Genomic DNA, 23821 nt, shown 5'->3' on the forward strand with positions numbered 1-23821 from the left:
AGAAATAATGCTGATATATTGAAATTCATTTCATCATATTTGTTATCACATAGGTCAGAGGGAAATATTCTTTTTCATGTTTAATGCAACGGTAGTGCACAACTGTTGGCATTAGTCCTTGAACGAATGACGAATCGCCTTCAGAGTAAATTGAAAACAGGCGAATCAAGGGTTCTTATAATTGACGCTGGCAAAATAAGTCCCCCCCCCCGTAAAGCGTCGTGGTTTGTTTCCAACTAGAAATGAATTTCATCTGAAATTTCGCACTAAACGATTGTGCCTGCTGTGCGAAAATTATGATTTGTCAACCGCGCTTATTGCCTTCTCCATTTTCCTACGAAATTGTTGTATTTTACTATTCCGCCGAGTACCAACAATTCTTCGGTGCGCCAGAGGGCATTAAAAAAAATAAAAATATATATATAAAAAACTTTGAATTGAATTTGTAGCTCATTTCCAAACTTCACAACTTTTATGAATTTTCAAATATTATTTTATTTTTATTTCAGTATTTCAGTTTTAGGTTCACAAATGCATTGCATTTTTAAACTAGGTTAGTAGAGAAAGAAGGTAATATCCTTTTAATATGAATTGCCTTAGTTCAATGTAATATTTTAGTTCACACACTTGTTACATATTATGCATATAGCAAATATGGAAATTTAAATACACATAATTCTACTCTTAAGTAATTATTAGTAGAGAGTTTGTAACTTCATATCAAATTAGACACTTTGTAGAACACAAACCTTGTGTTCTATGCACTACTAAATTTGAAATTCATCTTTCGATTGAAAGGTCTTTTTTCTGTGAAAGAGTACAACACATCAATCATGCTTACTTAGAGTGAAGTAATAGTGTTTTCCTATCAAAATTTCCTACTTTAAAAAAAACTCCTTGGTTTCTACCCTCATTTCAAATTTCCGGGTTTTTTGCAACTCTTCTCCTGGAAGGACGAAAACAATTTTGAATGATACTGTGTCTTTTTTTTTTTTTTTTTAATGAGACTGTTTAAATTTTCACTTTAAATCCATCTTATTCAGAAATATTCAGGCAAGGAGATTAATTAGAAAACAGGTAGATACACATTTTATTTAAAAGTACACATATCACAGATTTTTCATAAATATACATAAGAACATCAAATGCTTTTTTTGCAGATTCTAATGGAAAAAAAAAAGAAGAGATGCAGGGAGAGTTCGTGAAAATTCTCTTAGTTGATTTGTAAAATGAAAGAGCACATCAAAAAGTTTTAATTCGTGCGTGCCAAAATTTCTTCTGGAGAAAAACCGCTCCAAGTCCTATGCTACAAAGGGAACTCGATAAGAAGATGAAAACTTTGGGTCTTGTCAAGCATTTCAGTAAGGTAATGTTTCCCTTTCCTAAATATTTTCAAAATGTGATTACGTAAGGTTTCCGACTAAGAAGAAAAAATAGTCAATGGAAATAATACTTTTTTCACTTGTCGGGTTTTTAATGACTTTATTGTTGTGCTTAGCGTAGCGTTGGCGAAATGAAAATGAAGTTGATCTGAATCCAGTAAAGATTCCAAGGCTGAGGAATTTGTCTCGTCGCTTCTGTTTGGTGCATAAGAACATATGTATACGTCTCCCAACATGTTACAAGAATTGAAAGAATGAAAATAAATGCTTTTCCTCTCGTGTTCCGCCACAAATGAATAGCTATCACATGCCTCAGTTTTGCAGTGACATCAGAGTTTGCCGAAAACCTCGCTATTTCGATTGGATTTACTTTCTTTTGGTTCATCCAAAAATAAAGTTTAAGATGCTTCAGACACTAATGGCAAGGTACGTTCTTCCGTTGAAATAGTTCTTTCTTTGTGGAATACAATGTTCGTTTGTAAAAAACCCCAAGACAGCACTTATATATGCCTGTGGATACGTAGAAGATGCTGCTTCATTGGTTGGATGAAATTAAACACTTTTCTTCAAGTTTGTGTTCTGCCACAAATGAATAACAACCATAGACCGTAGTTCTGAGGAGATATTATAGTTTGTCTATAACCTCGCTATTTCGATTGGTTTTACTTTCTTTTGGTTCATCCAAAATAAGATTTAAGATGTTTGAGACAAAAATGGCAAGGTACGCTCTTCCGTGGAAATAGTTCTTTTTTTTTTTTTAGAAATTCAATGTCTTTTTGCGCAGCACTCCAGAGGACAGCACTTTCACGGAGCCGAGGGACAGGAAAGCTACTGTCCCAACCGGATACATGTCCGTGGACACATAGATGCAGCTTCATTGGTTGGATGAAACTAAACGCTTTTCTTCAAGTGTTCTGCCACAGATTAATAGCAACCATACACCGTAATTCTGAAGTGGTATTATAGTTTTGTCTAAAACCTTGTTATTTCGATCGAGTTTACTTTTTTTGGTTCATCCAAATCTAGAGATAAGATGATCGGAACTGAAAACGTTAAGTTACGTTCTTTAGTAGATATGGTTCTTTCTTTGAGGAATCGAATGTCCGTTCGTGCAGTACCCCAGGACTGCACTTCTGCAGACCCAAAGAGCAGGAACGTGACTGCTCCAAACAGATAGATGGCCATAGATATGTAAAAGATGCAGTTCCACTGGTTGATATCTCCCTTCTGCAAAACGACAAAATTGTTAGCTTAGCCAAATTTTAACAAAGTCTTAAATATAAAATTATACATCATCAAAATATCAGACTTCGAATCTATTTCATGCTCCTTCTAGAAGCTTTTTAAAAGGTTTGTTTATTGAGCATGATGTCAGATATTGACTCTTCAAGCACATTTAATTAGAATCATGTGTTTACAGTGTAATCGCTTTTGAATAGCATGTTTAGACACGAAAAGGCAATATTTTTTGCTTTTAGGTAGGCGAGATGGATTTCTTGTTTCAATGCGCAATATAACTTCACCGCCACCATTAGATATTATGAAAAGTTCAATTTTATTTTTTCAGTGGAAGAGATTTCCCCAATTTGGAGCATTTTTGATTGGTAGAGCAGCTCGGCGCCTTTTTGACTCTGGCGCCGTCGTGCGCCGCACGACCTTGAACATAGGCGTGGTCCTAGTAGTCTGACAATCACAACTGCAGTTGAATAATTACAAAACTTTATATTGACCTTACTCTATTCAAACGACACACTTGTTTAAACTGGAAGAAAAGGAACCAATTCTTTAAGAAAAATGTGAATAATTGTTTTGATATTTTTTAACTTCTTTTAAAACCATACTCTAATTTCGCTGCAAAATACGTTTTTTTTTTTTTTTTTTGTCGTAATGAAAGGTAAGTCTGCTAATTTAAGCATCTGCTTTGCTTATTACTCATATTACCCGGTTTATCCGGATTTTCGTTCATCCGGACCGGATCGCTTTTGGCTCCAGTTAGTTCTGATAAACGAGGTTGTATTGCATTTGTTTATTTATTTACTAGAAAATCGCCCGTCATGATATGACGGGTGAAAATTGTTTCTGCATTTGAACGAAGAAATGGCCTGTTTGGTGATAGTTTGATAGTTGAAACTGTAACCCTAACTCCAGTCGATTAACCCTAAACTCCTGCAGATAGCGTTTGTTTTATTGACCACCTTTTCGTTTCTTCATTCTCCTTAAATGACAGTTTTACGAGTAAAACAGCTAAGTTAAAAGATCCAGTTCAGTCTTGTCGAAACAAAAAATTTCCTTGCATGTCAAACATTATCAAAAAATCCTATCAGTTTATCATGTCGTGGCGCAAGTTTAATTGTTGGGGTGATGTCAGCGTTACTCGATCATTCGCTATTATATATAAGAGGATTTTCAGGATATGTTATGTTGAAAATGACTTATAAGATAAGTTTGCAAACGTGGAAAAGGTACAAGATGACTTACATTTCCTTCGAGAAAATATCCAGCAAGCACCGGAGAGAGGATCCCGGGCACGCTCGCGATGGCGTTAGACACGCCAAAAATTTTGCCTGAAACAAAATAAATATACAAATAAATACAACTTTGTTACTATTTGACTACGGTAGATGAACTCCGTTCTTAACAGAATATTTTCTTGGAAAGTCAACAGAGGACTTGTTATTGACGTCAAAATGCGTTGAGTTACTGACGTAGCAAGAAATTAACTTTCTCAAGATCGGAGCCCTCCTATTGGAGTTGAAAAGTAACTCTTTCTGTTAATATCGAGCTATATCTCGGCTAAAGAATCCATGTAAAGGAACCATTTCGTCGCATTGCACTGTTATCGATTACCCGCTGTACTATGCTTTTGTGCGAAGATAAAAAGCAGTATCGGTATTTTTTTTTTTTTTTCATTTTCTTTGTTTTGCCATCTATTGTACTTGAGCTTTATTGTACAAGCTTGTTTATTTGAAACTGAATAAATACTTTTGGTGCATGAAAAGTAAAAATAAGAAATAACAACGTACAAAAATTTAGATTAATGAATAAACGTGTTTCGGAGTTACAAGGAGCCCCTTTTTCTAAATAAGTGAACTTATGGATGAAAAGACATCCGACAAAAAATTGAGAAAAGGTTTTCTTGTTTATTTGATTCCTTCTGGAAGTGAAACCCCCCTCTCCCTCCGAAAAAAGTCGAATTCCACATTTCCCCATTGTTCGTATTGGGGGGGGGGTAGTATGGGAGCAGATAAAATAATCTATTTTCATCCATCTCACGAAAATTAAATATTTTCCGAGCAAACTCATACATTACTAAACTTCAAAGCTGCCAATGCCCCCCGTCCCCCGAAAAAAACCCAAGATTGAGCTCATAAAATTCCCAATATCTCGGGAGGAAAACCCCAAGATCAAAGAATTAATAATTATTAAAACTGGGTGGCTGTAGTCGTAATACCCTTGAAATTACATATACGAAGTTTGTTCTCCCTCTAATGAGTTATTGCTGTAAGGGCACTGCGTCAAAACGTGTCCTGAACAGACTTTAAACTAGACATAACCAAACACTCCGCCTAATAACGGGAGCAGTGAAATCAACACCACTGGATGCATCGTTTTTATTTACTAATTTCAGATCAATAAAATCATACATAGATGAGAAAACTCTACTTTTATTTGAAAAAATGCAAAGACTACTACTTGGAAACGAATGAAACCGGAGTTGCACCCGAAATCTCTCAAAACGCAAAAGGGGTTTGTGCAGTTTGCGCTTGAGACAAAACGAACGTATGACATCAATTCTAGACGACAGTCGCTCCCTTTACCAACAAACATATGTAAATATGAACCTGTGAATTATCATTTAAATTTGATACAGCCTGTTTCAACGAGTTAGACTGATCAAGTAGTTCTCAGGGTCATTGCTCTGGAGACAATCTACACTAAATACACCGAAAGTGAATGGTTACATATATGTACGGATGGGTCAAGAGTAGCAGACCATATAAATGCAGTTGCGGGCGTTTACAATGAGCTCTTTTCTTTTTATATTCCTGTTGGTAAAAATGCCTCTGCATTCGATGGAGAGGTAAAAGCTATACACATGGCTCTAGATCGATTCAGATACCGTGATTTTAAATTTAAGGGATGTGTTGTCCAATCGGATTCTCTAGCGGCTATTGAGGCGATAGCATCGATCAAGAGATGCAAGTCACACGAAGTTTCTGAATGTCGCAGTTTCATTAAAGATCTGCTGATGGAACATAAAAGTAGCGTTGCAGTGGATCACAGCACACTGTGGGATTAGGGGAAACGAGCTCGCTGATGCTCAAGCAAAGAGGATGTCTGCTGTTCAAGTATCAAATGATCCACTCTCATTTAATGCAATAAAATTATGTATCAGGAATAAAATCAAGGGATGTTTTTTTTTAGAAAGACCTAAAAGCTAGAAACAACCACAAATTTTGGTTTATAAACCGTGATTTTGTCCCATTAGCACCAACAGCAGAGTCAGTAGCCATGCTTCGACTTTTAACTAGCTATGACTGTTTGTCAAAGCATCTTCACCGTTTGAGGATTGTCAAGAGTCCCAATTATTGTATTCTTTGTAACTCAAACCAAGTAATGAACATTCGCTACCTGCACACTTGCATCCAGCTTTCCAGACGTAGCCAGTGCGACCGTTATTGCGAAGCAAGAGAGCGTATCGGCAGCTAAATATTTCACTTTATTGTTCCTGTATTGTTCCTTGTTCTGTGCATTGTGTCTGTTGTTGTTATTTTGTTCTTTGTAACTTTTTCTTGCTGCCGTCCATTGGAAATTAAAAACAAAATAATAATAATCATTAAAAACCCCCTATCCATTTTCCTGTACTTGCTACAATAGTAATTGGTCGACTATTAATATCAAAAATAAAAAGGTTAAAAAATATGGAAATGGGCATTAAAATTGATCTCACCATAATTATTTTAAAAATTTGGAAAAGGCGACTGAGGCGGAGCAAAATGATTAAGCTCTTGATACAATTACACTGGTTGCACAAGACAGATTCAACACATAAAGAAAGAAATTACAATCAGGGTTATCGCTGAAAAGTTTTTTTTTTTTTTTTTTTGAGCAGTCACATTGCTTATTGTTCTCACTTTACCTTTGAATGACGTTCCTAAGATTTTATCCCCCCCCCCCGCCTTCCGCTGCAGCACCTCCGTCGACCGGTCCCTCCCGATGCTGCTCCTCTACGAGCAAAGTCTCCAGGTTGCGCCCATATCCTACACACACACACGCATACACACATACTCACACACTCATGCCTGCACACAGACACAAACACAAACGCCTGCATACATACACACTCGTGATTGCGAAAAACATAACTTGAATTCAAGATGTCAAAATTCAAATTAATTCTTTCTTTCTTTCTTTTCCTGTTTTTCTTTTCTTCCCAATGCGATCTTTCTAGATAACAGCATTTGTTCATGAAAAACTGCTTTCTAAATTTCTCGCCAATTTTTTTTTTTTTTTGGTGAAAATAGTATGCTTTAGTGTTAAATACTAAAAATTGTATCTTATTCATCAACAAAATACATCACTCAAGAATTTCAAACAAAACCATTTGAACTAAAGATTTCTAAAAAAACACAAGGTCTTGGGAGAAACATCAAGATTTGGAAGCTCCTCCTGATAGGGGAAGGGGCGACAGGTTTCTGGTCTGTATATGGAAAACAATGTGCTTAGTGATATAGTAGGACCAAATATTTGAAGGAACCCACCTCTTTTTTTTATTTTTAAGGTATAAGTCATGGAAAACGGATGTTTGTTTCGGCAGAAATGTGAGCTTGACTTACTTATACCAGCTTTAATTTATAAAGCAGACATTTACTTTTTGAAACGATGCTTTCAAAGCAATTTAGGTAAAATTTTCACTTTTTTACTTTATTTTTACAATAATAAGGCAAATATTTCGGAGGACGGATTCTATCTCCGACTACCCTGCCATGGGAAGGTAAAGCACAGTATCAGGAAATTTTTCATTTTTTTTGCATTTTTGTCAGTTGTTGTACTTTAGCTGTATTGCACAAGTTTGCTTATTTGATTTTTGCTGACGATAAAGCACGAAAACAACGTCAAATCAAAACATTTCTCTCAATAGTATGGAATCCAAAAAGCTTTTCTTTCAATGCTTTAGCCCCTTCAGTCGAAATTATGAAATGCTTGACCAAATATGTTTATATTTGGTACACGGTGTACTATGATAAAGGGTATTTTAAACACAATTTCGAGTATGTAGGAGAAAATTTAAAAGAGTTATGGCACGTTCAATAGTTCGGACTTATATTTTTGAAATTAATATTTCAAACCAAAAAACGATAAAACGCAAACAAACTTCCTTGTGAAATACTCTTCAAACAATATTAAAACATAATATAAGCGCATGGAACGATTAATTAAAAATTATATATTTTTTTAAAAAATCAGGAAAAAAAACTCGTTCTCTGACAAGAATCTATGTTTGGAAAAATGAGCCACTCTCACACACAGTACTGAGCTATGTTCGACCTTGATGATAATCACCTGACCTTGAGCCGGGATCTATATTTTGATGCACGTGGGGATTCAAATAATGCATGTGCAATAATTTTCTCTTCGACTCCGCAGCCCTGCATGAGGTGAGTTTCATGAAAAAAGAACACTCACCGGCAAAATCGGGTGTCATATCGGCTACGACAGACACATCCCCTCCCCCGCAGAGTCCGAAGAGGGCCATAGCTCCGGTCAAGAGCGCAACCACTGCATCGGCATCGCAGCGCACCACGGGAATGGAAACCATGCAGCACGCAGGACCCACGAGAGCTATAAAGAAAATCATCAATTAACTACATGGTGCGGAATTGAATGAATACTTAAGTGCATGAAAAGCAAAAGAAAAAAGAGAATTAATTTGAATTCTGAAATTTTGAATTCAAATTATGTTTTTCGCAATCACGAACTGCGACAGGACCCTACTCGTTGGAGTTATTGTTTCTAGAAACGGCTCCTGTTCCCCAAGCCTGCCCCTCCTCTAGGGCGGTTACGTGTGCATAGTTATGTGTGTGTGCGTGTGTGTGTTAGTGTGTAGGCTTGTGCGTGTACGTAGACGTGTGTATGCACGTAGGCGTGTGCGAGTGTATGTGTGTGAGTGCGTGAGCATGCATGTGTGTAGGACACGGACGCCTCCGACCAGGAGAAGCGGATAACTCAGGACCGGAGGAGCCGCGCCTGCAGAGGATGGTGGGCGGTGGTGCTGCAGAGGCCCCTGGTCCAAGCTGAAAAAGGAACCGGACATCAAGGACGGTCAAATGAAAGCAATAAGCAATCGTGATTGCTCAACAACGCAAAGACAACAAATTTTTGCAGGAAACTGCACACAGGTGCTTCGGCGTTACGTGGATCATGCAAAACTTTATCAATGCAAAAGAAGTGATCTTGTGGAAAAAAAGATATCCGACCAAAGCTTTTGTCGGATGTCTTTTCTAAAGAACTGGCTAACTAAAACAACTGACTTGATTTTACATGAAACTTCGCAACTTTTTACGGGGGAGGGAGACTTGCATTTTTGTACAATTATATTTTTAGTGGGATTGCACTTACTTAGTTATAGAATTGTACTACATCTAACGTGCAAGTGAGTATGCATTTAACTCCAAATTTTGATTTATTCTTTACGTATATCTATCAAATATATACGTTTAGCTACACGCTCATGCTTTTTTTTTTGTTATTGTGCGCTGTTACGCCAATTATTATGCATTCTAGTCCAACATGAATGCGGTGAAGGATAACGGCGCTCACCTAAGCTGGTGAGTATTGCACCCAGCTCACTACTGATGAGTCTCAGCTATATGATGATGACCATGATGATCCAGATGATTTGCTTCTAATCGAATAGGATGCGTAGTCAGAAATCTGCTGTTTTGCGGCATGATATAATTAACTAAACGATTTTCGAATAAGTCCCTAAAACATTTATGCGAATTATTTGTTTGCAAACCTCTTTCTTAAGCTTTATAGATATACTTTGTTAAAAAGATGTTTTTTTTTTTTTTTTTTTTTTTTGAGCAATCACATTGCTTATTGTTCTCATTTGACGGTTTTGATGTTCCTATGATTTTATTTCTCCCCCGCCTCCCTCTGCAGCAGCACCGTCGACCGGCCTCACGATGCTGCTCCTCTAGCAAAAACCCTCTCCAGGTTGCGTCCATTTCCCACACGCATACATACACACACCCACACACACACACGCATACATACACATACCTACACACACACTCATGCATGCACACAGACACAAACGCACACGCATACATACACACAGCTACACATACACACACTCATGCATGCACACCTACACACACACTCATGCATGCACACAGACACAAACGCACACGCATACATACACACAGCTACACATACACACACTCATGCATGCACACCTACACACACACTCATGCTTGCACACTGACACAAACACACGCGTACATACACACACATACCCACACACTCATGCCTGCACACAGACACACACGCCTACATACACACACATACCCACACACTCATACCTGCACACAGACACACACGCCTACATACACACACACACACACTCGTGATTGCGAAAAACATAGTTTGAATTAAGGAAGTCAAAATTTAATTTTTTTTTTATATTTAATTTCTAAATGTGACTAGTTATTCAAGTTCTTGATTAGGTGAACGTCATTCCCCTACATTCGCCAAAACTTTCAACATTGCGTTTTGGGATTACTTTTCAATGCATGAAGTTGGGATTTTGGAAATAAAATCCAACTGAGTTAAATTAATCGCGAAATTAGCTAATTATATTAAAAGAATACTGACTTTTCATGACTCAAATAAGCAACAGTTACTAGCTAACTTACCGACTGTTTCGAATGCCTTGCGGATGACTGTCCTCCGCAATTTAGTTTTGCTGAGGATTAAATCGGATGCTTTTCCAGAAAGAACAATCGAAACACAAAGCACACCAAACAAAAGGGAATTTACCATTCCATTCTGAAAAATGAAAATTAAAGCGTCAGGAAAAAGCTTCATTGTCTTGCAAACTGACACATGTACTGTACAATGTCATAGACATAAAAACAAAAATGATAATTAATAAAACAAACTTGAAGCTATAGTCCCCACCAGCTCTCTTGAGGTGCATTTTATGCTGTGCCTGTTTGACCAAATAGAAGTTAACAAGATGGTAGGGTCGTTGAATTACAAAGTACCATCAAGAAACGAAATGTTTCAGCAATTATGATTAAAGCTAGTTTCACTTAATTAGCTTCCTTCATATCGAAGGTAACTGCATAACGTCTAAACCCTAAAAACTAACGTAAATAACAAGTAATTAAACTTTTTTAACGAACTTCATAGAAAATTTGTGGACGGGAAGTTATTCCAGAAAACATTTTTTCTTTTTTTGAGGAATTGCAGGAAATCATAAAATTAATCAACAGAATAATACAGAATTCAGATCCTCATTTCAAGAGACACTGAGGACAATTTCTGCATAACAACTTCATGGGGATAAACAGTTATGTAAGTACATAGGAGTAGACGTTTAAAAAATAGTTACTGATCTAATGGACCAGAAATTTCAAAATTTCGCAGGTCCATAGACCCTTATAATGATAAATTCTTACATTCTAGCTTCAAATAATAAAAAACGAAAGAAAGAAGATAAAAGTATGTGAAACAAAACTAATTAACAATGACTAATTGAGTCAATAAGCAGTTTTCAGTAAACATGTCTGAGGGACTGGGGATGATAAGGTGACGGTAAGCATTTTTCTGTAACATCAATAATAGTTTTCGTTACGAATGTCATTCTTGCTTCACAAATGAATAAGGTTTATTGATTTAACTTTTCTAGGAGATTTTAAAAGTAAATAAACTATTATCTCTCTGCCTTAAAAAATTCTTTTGCCTATTTTTATTTCACAATCTGACAGATTTAGTCAGGCAATGAAATTTTCAGTTAGCGGAGGGTTAACTAAGCCTCCATCTCTCACGGACTGGATATTATATACTCATTTCGTATAGTATATACGCCGCTACAACGCCGCACAGGTAGATGGATACTTTAAATATTTCTTTAGCACCTACATCCAATTAGCGTGGTCAGTGAAGTCTGATTGCGATGGGTAGGTCCTGGATTCGAATCCCAGCTCTGGCATGGACGTACTTTCTCTCTCCTGTCCTTTTTCTTTCTTTGTGTGAACGTATTGTTTTGCTGTGAATGGATGCCTACCCTACAGACGAGTCCTTATGAACTGTGTGAACCTTGGAAGTCGGACTTCCCACCAAATTACGGTAAAGCAGGAAAAGTGAAGCAGCGCACCTCAAATTACCAGCATAGCAGGTACAAGACAACAATAACAAAAACAATAGATGCAGTAGCATTTTCATTGCACAAAGACATTACCACATTTATTAGCTAGTTTTGGAACTAAATAGAACGCCAAATATCATCGTTTTCAGAAACTAAGATTTCCCACTGGGCAAATTTGCCCCGGTTGACTGTATAAGCTTGTAGATATTTGTAATGTGGTATCGAAACAGCATGTTCTTTAAAAATGTCAATATATCAACTCTGTCAAAGTTCCACCTACTTTTTGAATAGGCATATGCAATACTTCGTCCAAGTAGGCTGGCAGCTTAGATTGAAAACAAATGAAGCTCCAAGCACCACAAAATTTAGCGATAGTCACTGCCCAGACGGGACCGGAAGTTACAACTTTCATCCAAGGAACATCAACACGCTGGAATAAAAATAATAGGGATTAATTTATTACAAAAGTCATGGCTTTAAAAATAAAGTTAAAAAATGCTAACCCTTTTTAAAGAGTATCACTAGAATGGTTATGAAGTATCAAGCAGCAGGAAGCAAGAGAACGACATAATGAGTAGTATAAATAAAATAACGCAAGGTTTATGTCAGATTGAGAATGTTTGCTAGCTGCCAGTAACCAAACTTGTAAATCCGGGAAGTCAAGAAAGGGCAATTGCTCCTCCCCCCTGCTTTGTAAAAGTTACATATTTACATGTATGTTGACAGTGGTGTAGCATATGACGGAGACTTAATTTGTCCAGATATATATATACATACATATATATATGTATATATATATATATAGTAAAAACTCGAAAATCCGAACTTCCGAAATACGGAAATCACTAAAACGGGGCATATTTTTACCATCAAGTGTGGGAAAGTGACGAGTAAACTTTTTGAACAGCGTGAAAATAAAATGTTTTGAGCAATTTTTTTAAGATCAGGAATGTATGTTTTTTTTTCTACAAGTACATGAAAGTGGTTCATTTTTGTGAACGCGATTATTATAGTTGATCCTTTTTGCGATCGCAATTTAGCTTCACTTTAGCTTCTTTATAAATGCAGTGTAGAGGATATAAATTTGCAATATGAACGTTGTCATAAGAATAATATTTTCGCAGAAACAGGAAGGGGAAAAGGTCTGGGGGTTTCCCCCGGAAGTTTTCTTTAATTATATCTCTAAAAACTCAATTCTAGACTATCCTGGTGAAGTTGGAAAAGAGAAGGCTCCGTGCCCTTCCTCAGAAAATTTCCAAAAGTTGAAGCCTGTAAAACATGATTGTAACCCATTTTCAGTAATTTTAGGGAAAGAGATCCGTTTCAGCATCTTTTGGAAATTGAAGTTCTAGAAACACAATTCTAGATGTACTTCGATGATGGTAGGAGATTCGGGGGCCAACCCCGGAATGTTTTTGGCATTAATGTACTGAAAACAAATTTTAGACGATCTTTAAGGTGCTGGAAGGAGGGGGAGAGTAAATTTTATCGCACTATGATATTCAGAGGAAAGTCGACTTTTTCTTTTCTTTCTAGGAAAAAAGACTTTGGGGTTTTTCTTTTTACTTATATATATATATATATATATATATATATTTTTTTTTTCGAGGGGGAAGGAGGGTGCTTCCAAATCTCCTTAAGGCTGTTTTTGTTGATTTCTTACATGATGTATACTGGATCGACTCTAATAGTTTTGCTGCCCTAGGTGATGTTAACAAGTGCCGCTACAGCAAGTCGAGTACTGTCTGTCTTTCACGAGAAAAGCTCCCGCCGTCAAGTCTGAGCCCGTCTACTGCCAAAGAAACGGACTTCGTTCATTTTCTGCTAGGGTTATCAGAAAGGCTTTTTGGCGCCATTTCGCCACTCGCCTGCTCACCTTTGTGCAGTCGTACGGGTTTTTCCAACATTAAGCTTCCCTTGAAAAAATGAGGCGCGCCTCGTTGCTATGGCAGTAGACAGGCGCAGACATTTCGGCGGTGACTTTTATCGTGATGGTCGGACAGTATACTCTCACGTCTTGCTGCAATTTGAGCTGCAAAGAAAAAAAAAAGAAAAAAATTTGAATTTCTAATTTTTTTTCTTTTTTTTTCTTTTTTTTTTTTTGCCTCCTACATTTTGCTATTTTGAAATTTGCCGCCGTAGGTGGTGGCCTAGGTCGCTAATCCCAGCAGCCGGGCCTGGATATCTATTGAATCACAAGCCCTTTGCCTCCCCCATCAGGAAGATATTGAAACTTTCAGTGATTCAAAAAAAAAAAGTGGAAGTTAAATTCCATTTACCTTTTTACAATTTGACACTTCTATGTTCTTTTGAATATAATCAAGTTCTGAGATGGAAATTCTGGGATGTTCTGCAGGCGTTTCATAGACGAGGAACAACCAAAAAACACACCAAGCAAATCCAGCTCCACCTATGAAAAGAGTTTGAAAATGCAACGAGTGGTTTCAAAGTACACTATATGAAAATTCCGGTACTTTTCCGGTTATTTCAGAGCAACGTTCCGGGATTTCACGGGTTGCATCCAGTTTCTTATGAATTTCAAGAATCTTTGCGAAAATGTTTCATGAACTGCTACAAGCTGCATGAATGTGGAATTCTTAAGGCGAGGCGGTGAAAAATACTTTTAACTACCAATTTCAAAATGTAATCAACATTTTTATCTAGTGTTTCAGTTTCAGCTTCATAACGGTCCGTCCGGATTGACCTAAGTCCTAAAAGCGGGCGGGAAAAAAAGTGTCCGGGTACTGTAGCTTCGCAAGAAGTGCAGGCAAGCTTGACCACAGAGTGATGGGATGAACTCTGATGAACTGATGGAAGCGGAAACAGAGCACTTCATGCTGTAACAGGAAGGATCAGCGAGAAAGCGAATGTAGTAAAAATTTTACTGCTCTTGCGATCTCCCTGATCCTACGTATTACCAAATAAAAGTGCTCCGTTTCCGCGCCCAGTTCACCAGCCATTTCTCCGTCGTCAAGCAACAAGTTGAAAATTCAAGAGATTGAGATGCAGATTGTTGAACTCTTCATTCTCTTATTGCGTTTATTGCCTTCCCCATTTCCTACGAATTCGATGCTTTTGACTCTTCCACAGAGAGCGAATAATTTTGCGCCGCACTTGAAGACAGTTTTCACGATTCCGAGTCACAACTGACTACAACTGTATTTATGTCGAGGACTGCATACTAAGTGCTTTGCCTCCATTATTTTTTACACTGATAGATGGCAGCACCATCACCGGATCGAACAGTTAATGAGAATTTAGAACTAGACCAGGAGCTAATAGCTACCTGGTGCTAGCACCCCCAGAGATATCGTTTCACTTGGAGGACATTGAGACCACGAGCATATTTAACGTTGCCCAGTCCCCTTTAATGACGAAAGTGGATCTTCGATCATCGAGGTTCGAACTCAGGACCCTCCGGCCACGAATACGACACTCTACCGATCGGGCTACCACGGCCCAAGACAGTTTTTCCTTTTTTTTTTTTTAAATTTAAAGACAAGACAGCGCTGGTTGGTTTGTTGGTTTTATTAAATTTTAATGCGCAAGAGCCTTGACATGCCAAACGGTTGTTGTGAAGATGAAAAAAGTACAGAATAAAATAAAATTGTTTAAGGTGAAAAAAACATAAAAATTCTAGAATTTTGAATAAAAAAAAGCCAAGGTATATAATTTTGAGTAGTATTAAAAAATAAAAAAAAGAAAGAAAGAAAAACGTGAAAGAGAAAACAAAGACGCAAGAACAAACACTTATTAATCAAACACAAGAATCCAATCTCCTTCAGAGATAAGACAGCGCTGGAAAGATACGCCCAAAGAGAAGAAATCACGGTGGGGATTGAACCCACGACTTCCTTTGCTGCACACAAGCAAGCACGAGCGCCGGTGACTTACCTATTAAGTAAAATGAGGACGGCCATCCTCTGAGCTCGCTCATATAGCCGGTGAGGGGCATGCCCACCACAACTCCAAAGTGCGTGCCAATCACACACACAGACAGCAGGGTGCTCCGCTCGGGTGCAGGAGCCCAACGGGAGAGCAAAGCGTAGCAGCCGGGGTACATCATCCCCTACAATTTAAAAAAAAAAACTGAGTTCAACGTTAAACTTATTGTGAATTGTTCGCAATTTAATTCTCAAATGAGAGCCCAGTGAGAGACCTTCCCCAACACTTCAGGAAAAGAAATACAGTGAATGCCCGTTAATTGAATCAGTGGTTAATTGAATCAACTGCTTTAATGGATCAAATCGTCAAAAATAGAACAAAATCTAGCTTTATTGAAGTAGTCGCTTTATTGAATCAGCCAAATCTGTTTAGAACACATTTGATTCATAAAAGCGGTGACCACTGTATACTGTCCCTTTACAACTCTATTTATTTTAAAGCGAAAGTCTTTTGCACCACACGACTCAAATTGATTTCACCCAATATTATTTGAACTAGAAAGTCGCCCGTCAAGGTACGACAGGTGAAAATTGCTTCTACTCTTCTACATTTCAACGAAGCCATCGCCGGTTTAGTGATATTTTGATAGTTGAAATTTTAACCCTCTCTCCAGTGGATTAGCCCTAAACTCCAGTAGATGACGTTAATTGTTTTCGTTTCTTCATTCCCCTGAAATGACACAGTCTTACCAGTAAAACAGTTAAGTGACCGGATAGAGTTCAGCCTTGTCACAATGAAGCCTTTCCCTGCATGTTAAACATTACCAAAACGGATTATCAAATTATCATGCCGTAGAGCGAGTTTCATTGTTGAAACTCCCGGGTTACTCGATCATTGGCTATTATTTATGTGAGAATTATTTCTTAATATCTAAAATGCATTTGAATTATCATATGTAGTACTTAGAGGAAGAACGGGACAGCTTCAATACCATTAATGGCAAACAGGTAACGTTGTATTTTATTGAAATGTCATTAAAATTGGTTTTATAAAGACAAGTTTTTGCATAATACAAAATAGCCAAAATCGTTAGAAATTAAATTTTAAAACTTTATTTGTGATTCCTGAAAGTTTTCAAATGTGGAGCTGCTCCCTTCTCGCGCCAAGAACTATCAACGAGTGAAAACACAAACTCACATGTATCAACCCCAGAAGCACCCTGAGAGTGATGACAAAAACGGGCCCTAAGTCGCACAGGAGTGGAGTCGCAGACGTGAGGCACGAGGAGGCAAGTAAAGTGACTCCCAGCAGCCATTTTGCTCCTAGGAGCTCTGCTAGTCGACCCCCAACGATTTGGGCGATCACGTAGCCGTAGAAGTACGAAGCCAGCATGACTCCTTGCGTGGAGGGAGTCCACGGATATGTGCCCTGAAAATAGGAAACAGCAGTTAGAAACGAAAAAAGATTCAAAATTGAATATGGAAACTTTAAGTCCAGTCATATTAGACATTAAAATCGCACGTTTCTAAAAGTTATGTGTTTTGGCAAAAAACGGCGGTTATGAAAAAAAAAAAAAAAAAGCCCAATAGTAGACTGCCCTATGCAGGTAACGCAAACATTCCTTCTCCTATCTTTCACATTGATGATTTTTCGGTCGTATTTCGTTTTTCGACTTGAAAGTTACCTACCGAGCTTTATTTTGAATAGAGAATATTTTTGAACAAAAGACTTACAAAACAAAATACTTTCGATTGGAATAAGGGAGATCTGGACAAAAGAAAGAAACATAATTATTTCAAAAGGGTAAAACTCTATTTACATGTAAGTTTTATCATCAAACCTTTTCTTAAAAATGAAATAATGTCTTGGTTTTTAGAGTTTTCTTGATGGGTATGATCTACTCTCGAACTGAAAAAAAAAAAGATGGTAGAGAGAAGTCATTTTTTTTTTCATTTAAAAACTACTTTATTTTCCATTTTTGTCGACTGGAATTGACAGGTTGTTGTGGTCAGTCGTTTCAAATGGCAAATTGCACAAAGCGGAGCAGCTAAGACCAGCTCTGCAACAAGAGCTTGCTCTCATACATCCCATCTTGCAATAACATGAGAGAATTTTGAAAAGAACGGGTGAGGCTGTTTCTTTTAAAGTTGCGATTGAGGACGAACCAATCTCAAAATTTATGTTGATTTTCGACTAACTCCACTCTGAGGCATCCTTATCCTCTGCCAACCATTTGTTTACTTGGTGGTACCTGCAATACGAATGGAATGAAGCTACTCTTTTGGTTGAAGACTAACTAAGGCGGTTCACATTTGCATTACATGCTGCTTTGACGAACAATTGGAACTGAATACTGTCGCAGGACATGGATGTATGCCTCATTTCCATACAGAGCAAACAGAAACACGACTTCTTTTTTCGCAGGTAGGGGAAAAGTGACGATGCGGAAAAAGATGGAAAGACTATCTTGATTGGCGCATTTTAATACCTATCCCAAGCTCAAAAAATAAATAAATAAATAAATAAAAAAAAGCATACCTTAAAAATTTCAAACATCTTAGCGAATCTTTGCTACTCGTCTTTATGTAACTTCCGTCCGTAAATGAAGCTAGAAAATGTTTTTTCACCAGCGAACAAAGATCAATGATTATCTTATCACCCACAACAGAAGCCTTTAGGCAACTTATTTAATGCTTATCAAGGTAGATATCAATGGGGAAGTATGCCTAGGAATTTAGCCAGAACTTAAATTCATGATTGGGATTTACAGAAATTGATGAAAAGCACGTTCTTGTTTGTTTGAGTTTGCCCGCAGTTTCAAGTGCTTAAAGCGATTTTATGTCATGCAAGTGTAAAAAACAACTGCTCTCAAATAACTTGTGGATGCTTCAAAAATGAACTTATTCGCACATCGATTTGTAAATACTGCAATGGAAAATGCTATGTATTTGTGTAAATTATTTGTAGATTCAAACGTTTTAAATTACCTTCTGTATAATATACGTATCACTTACTCAGATTTCTTGTAGTTTTGGTAGTAGTTTTTGTAATAGTGAGTTATATTTCAATAAATAACAATTTTATTAATAATAAAAATATTGTTAGCTTTATTAACATAGCACTAAACTTCTTATTGCAGTAATTAATAATTTATTTCTCTTACGTCGTTTAAAACATAGAACAAACGCTTCAAATCGTATAATGAGAAAACTCTTAAAATTTGTTTTAAAGCTTTTAATAATAAATTTTGGAGTTCTATGAAAAAAATATTCGTGCCCCCCCCCCTCCCCTTACCCTCATTTTGATAGTGCAAATATGACTTATAAAATTGCAGAATGTGAGTGAAACTTCCAAAAAAATAAGCAAAAAGTGTTTTAAGTTTTTTCTTTCTTTCTTTTTTTTTGCCGATAATGAAAATTGATTTAATTTCAGCTAATCAAGGTATTGTATTCATTCTTAAATAACAATTCAAATGTTTGCTACAAGTTTTGAAAAAATTACTAGCTTTGTTCATGATTTTTTATTTCTAGTTTTATTCTTAGTTTTGTAATCAGTTCTTATCAGTAAATTTTAAAACATATGTTCGGATTTTCTAATGCTTCGGATTTCTGGGGTTCGGATTATTGGGTTATACAATAAACGAATTGATTTTCTTTAACATATTGCTTTAAAATACATAAAAAAACATTTCTCAAACAACCCGTCCAGAAATGTTAAAGGCTTTTGTTAAAGTTTTGTTTTAAAAAATCGAAGTTTTTGAATGAAAATTAGGAGGTTGAGAGATATTTTGATGGCTTTTTACTTTAGTAAGCATAATAGAATTCACAAAAGATACATTGGGTGTTTCTTCTAATAATAAAAAATAAAAGTAGTTCTGGATTTTTGACCAAAAATGGCCGACATGGGGGTTTGGGCGGGGGATTTTGAAATGTCTTTCTAAAAATGTTTGTAAGGAAAGGACATTGTCTACATGCATGCCAAGTTTCATGATTTTATCAGAAAATGCAGTTTCCGGCAATATTTTCTACCGTAGGCCCTCTACTATAATAGATTCATTTCAAATTGTCCTTATTGCTGGAAAGACGTGATACAAGGGCAACCTTTGTTATTGTAATGCTTTCATTATATTTTTTATGGCTTGAGTGGGTGGGTTTGTTTTTATTGGGACATGTTTGGTAATTGATGCCAAAAATAAAAATTTATGGTAACAATAATAAATAGAGTGAACAAATTAATTTTTAAGCTGAACTTAAGCCGTCATAGAATTGTGTAGAGGGGACTTTTGAAAGAAACTTTGAAAATAATCCAGGTTTTCAAGGATTTCTTAAAAACAAGTTAACAATTTAAAAGCATTTTTTCACCATACACTTGTTTTTGTCATATACTTTTCTTCGCGTCAAAGTACACGTTCAATATAACTCTAAGTTATGTTGCTTCTCAGACCACCATGGATAACTAATAAGATAAATGTCTTATCAGTTATCTTGTCAGAGTTACCTCAGTTATTGGTGACTTCTGCGAGGAGTTGATTCCCGATTCGGGCATCGGGCAGTGGTCGTCAATCTTCGGCTCCGGTCGTGAGATTTCGAGTTCGGCGCTGCTGTTCACCATGGCGACGAGTGCGACGTTGAAGCAGACTCGGTGACTGAACACCAGGCCCATCCCGAGGAAGGTCATTAAGCTGAGGATGTAGCGGGCGGGGATTACGTCTCGATCTGAAGTCAAACATAATCAGGGGTACCAAAAATAGTGAGATTTTTTTCAAAAATCTTAATTTCAATAACTAATATTATTTGTTAAAACATTAAACCAAATTGAAGAAAGTTGTGAAAAATACCCGCATCTACACGAAACTTACAACAATAATCGTAGATACGTGTTGTTGGCCTAAATTCGTGCTTCTATTATCTTACACCTTTTAAATTATTAATAATATTATTGTTGTTGTTACTTTTATCGTTATTGTTTTCTATTTATCAACGGAATAATAGATCTGTTAAACTCTCATCTCGTTAAAAAAAAAAAAAGTTCCGCTGTACAAAACATTTATAAGACCAATGTTAACTTATGCTTTTAAACATGGGGTTGTTGACTGTGGAGGACAAGAAAAAAAACTTTTGAAAAAATAGTATTGATTGAGGCCAACGGTTGTGTCTTTGTTTTAATGATGGAATCTGGAGGCTGATATAATTTTGAATTATAGTTTTTTTTTCCCCAAAATAGAGCAGGAGTAAAATTTAATAAAATCATACAATGAAATAAGCGAGCCGTTTTTTTGAGAAGGTACCAAGAGCGATCTCTATCGAAACGTAGACTTTTTTGAGAAAGACAAAGAGGCATATTAAAGAAACGAGAGCGGAACTGTCCAGATTCAGACTTCCTAAAAGTCAGACATTAGAAAATCGTGGCTGGGAAAGGAGTTCTGCACAAGGGCAACGGCCCACCAACGGTTATTACGAAACATTATGATGTGACTTTAAGTTGCATCATCAGCATTTTGAATTATATACAGGTAGAACAAATCAATTGCACAACAGATATTAAATTAGAAAAACACCTGACTCCAGATCCAGTGGTGAGAAGCGAGATCTTCTGGACAGCATAATATTGGGATCAAACTGTTTTTGAGTTGAAGACGCTGCTTTTTGCAACCGAACTGGTTGCTGTGAAGCTATTTTCAGTGCTTATATCAACCTATCTCATAGTCATTAACCTAGTTTTTTCCAAATCATAACAGTGCATACGACTTCTCCAGAAAGGTGAATCAACTTGAGATAAGCACAAGGCCTTGAATTTAGCCGCGATATTAAAGGCGTTCTCTTTATCAGCGCAACCTTCCTGGATTTGGCACAATTTCAAATGGGTCAAATGAGATTCTAAACATCACTGATGCAGAAGAATTGATACAGCTAGTGGGATTTAAGTTGAAGTGTGAATACAAGAAAAAAATCCACGAGGAGTGGACAAATACAACATAGGTAAATTGTCAAAATGGGAACAAATCCTTGAATGGCTTTCCTCCTTGAAATTTGTCTCTTTGTCTTTGTTGCCTTTAAGGGGTATTTTAGTCGAGAAATTCAAAAGAAAATCGATTTTTTTTCTTCATATTCCCAAAGTTTAGACCTTTAAGAATAAGTTTCTAAGAGGATTTATGGAAATTCGAATTATTTTTGGAGTTACAGTTAATTTTGTTAAAATAAACTCTTTTGCTGAAATGAGACTGCAAACTTGAAAAACGCGTTTTTCTCGAAACTATTTCTTTTGATACGGTTGACAACAATACGGTTGATATCTCAAGTTCTAATGCACCGATTTTCTTGAAATTTGGTACAGACATTCTTAGTACTATCAAAAGTGTCTCCACGTAGGGGTTTTTGTAGTTTTTGATTTTTATTATTTAAAAAAATATATCAAAGTTCAAAAAAGGAGTCAAAAAATGAACTTTTTTATTCAAAAAGACGTCATTTTGTGAACAAAAATTTATTTTCAAATTGGCTACGTCCAGACAATTCTACATCCTAGTTTAATAAGAATTAACCTAAACTTTATGTTTCAGATCACCTGGAGGATTGGAATCAAGTCAGCCAGGGAGCACCTTTTTTTTAGGGTCCCCACTTTGCCAACCTCCACCAACTACAAATTTGAATATTTTTTCAACTATTATACATTTTTATACTTTTAAAGTATTAATAAAAAACTGATAAAAATAGATAGGGAAAAACTACTGTTTCTTTTTTTCTCTCTCTCTCTCTATTACGCTCGTAAAATCGCCTTAAAATCAATCCTCTAGACTAGAATATCCCCTTAATGGATTTGGAGCGATTTCAAATATCTCTACAAAAAGAAACTAACAACAACATTCATATCTAAGAACGAAAACAATTATATGGGACAGTGGGCTTTTAGTGCAATAGCGTCGAAAGGGGAAATATTTTACAGAAGAAATTCTGATATGTAACAAAAATAAATTTTTGGATGGAGAATGAATCGGAGTCGGAGGGGAGAGAAAGGAAAAGCGAACAAGTGAGCTAGCACCATCTGCAGACGACGTTAAATGAGGCTTAGAATTGAGCAGAGATAACGGAGAAAGTTGATTTCATTCATTTTCTCCCTCTTTTGAGAATGAAAACAAATCTGGTAAGGAAACTACAATCTTAAAACGTGCATGAGTATAACTCACAGCTTAAAAAAGTACATGGTGATACTATTTAATTGGCGAATAATTATGAACATAATAATACATTCTTTTCTCAGCATACTTTTTAGTTTCTAGAAAACAAATTGGTTCCTGCTGCCAAACAATTACAAAATAAATAAATAAAACAAGAAAAAAAAATTAAAATTGAAATATTTTTAGTTAGCTCAGAACATTGCATTGCATAAAAAGCTTCAGTGACAAATAGCAGGTGGAATACAAATAGTAAATACGAAGAACAGTTGATACAAAACGTGCTTATTTCTTCTTCCTCTTTTTTTTTGTCTTTAATTATTTTTAAAAATACAAATTTAAATTTTAAATACATCGTAGGTTTCATTATTTTATTGAGTTTAAAACACTTTCTATTTTAGCAGCAGAAGAAAATTTGAGAAAACTACCATTAAACAGTGATAGAATCAAGTTTTCTTTGAACATTTCTTGGAAACACCCACCAGGAGAACATGATGTAAATAGTAATTGCATCGCCAAATATAATCGAAATCAGAAAAATCTAAGGGCATTCGAATAAATTTCAGTAAACCCCGTTTTAACAATTGTCAAGGGACTGGAAAAATTTATCGTTAAATCATGGATTATTGTTAAATCGAGGAGCATAGATATTCAATGCAGTCAAATCCGGATCAGTGAAATACATCATTAAACTGAAGAAATCGTTAAATCGGGTATTGTTAAATCGAAGTTATGCTGTATATAAGTAGCTGATTTACAATATGATTTATCAAAATATTTAATTTCCCAAGCTAACTTTAGAAGGTTAAGTCAATATCATACAGTAGTAAGAAGTTTTAGAAAACAAATAAAATGTCATAAAGGAACAAAATTCAAGAAAACGATTGAAAGTTTGGTATTAAGCAACAACTTTAAGCTAGCTGCGTATGGAATCATTACCCCTTATAAAAAACAAAGCCATAAAATTTTTTAAAAAATACCTTTTGGAGTTTTTCCGTAGGCATTCAT

At 36.2% G+C, this 23821-nt stretch overlaps 1 protein-coding gene across 1 annotated transcript; it reads right to left on the minus strand.

The window, feature by feature from the left end:
- Positions 1–780: 780 nt before the first annotated feature.
- LOC129230314 (sialin-like) lies at positions 781–23821 on the minus strand. The gene is made up of 11 exons (XM_054864713.1): positions 23794–23821; positions 20143–20360; positions 16843–17073; positions 15655–15829; positions 14040–14170; positions 12041–12190; positions 10304–10436; positions 8070–8225; positions 3861–3946; positions 2385–2609; positions 781–807 (listed from the first exon to the last, which is right to left on the minus strand). The coding sequence occupies exons 1-11, from the start codon at positions 23819–23821 to the stop codon at positions 781–783; spliced, it is 1560 nt and encodes a 519-aa protein (XP_054720688.1).

This window comes from Uloborus diversus, chromosome 9 (assembly GCF_026930045.1).
Source record: "Uloborus diversus isolate 005 chromosome 9, Udiv.v.3.1, whole genome shotgun sequence".
Lineage (NCBI taxonomy): Eukaryota > Metazoa > Arthropoda > Arachnida > Araneae > Uloboridae > Uloborus > Uloborus diversus.

Coding starts and splice junctions, on each gene's coding strand:
- LOC129230314 (XM_054864713.1), bottom strand. CDS start 23,821: ATGAATGCCTACGGAAAAACTCCAAAAG. Junction 15,830..16,842: donor TGCTTCTGGGGTTGATACAT/GTGAGTTTGTGT, acceptor TTTAAATTGTAG/GGGATGATGTACCCCGGCTG. Junction 2,610..3,860: donor GATATTTTCTCGAAGGAAAT/GTAAGTCATCTT, acceptor GTCGTTTTGCAG/AAGGGAGATATCAACCAGTG.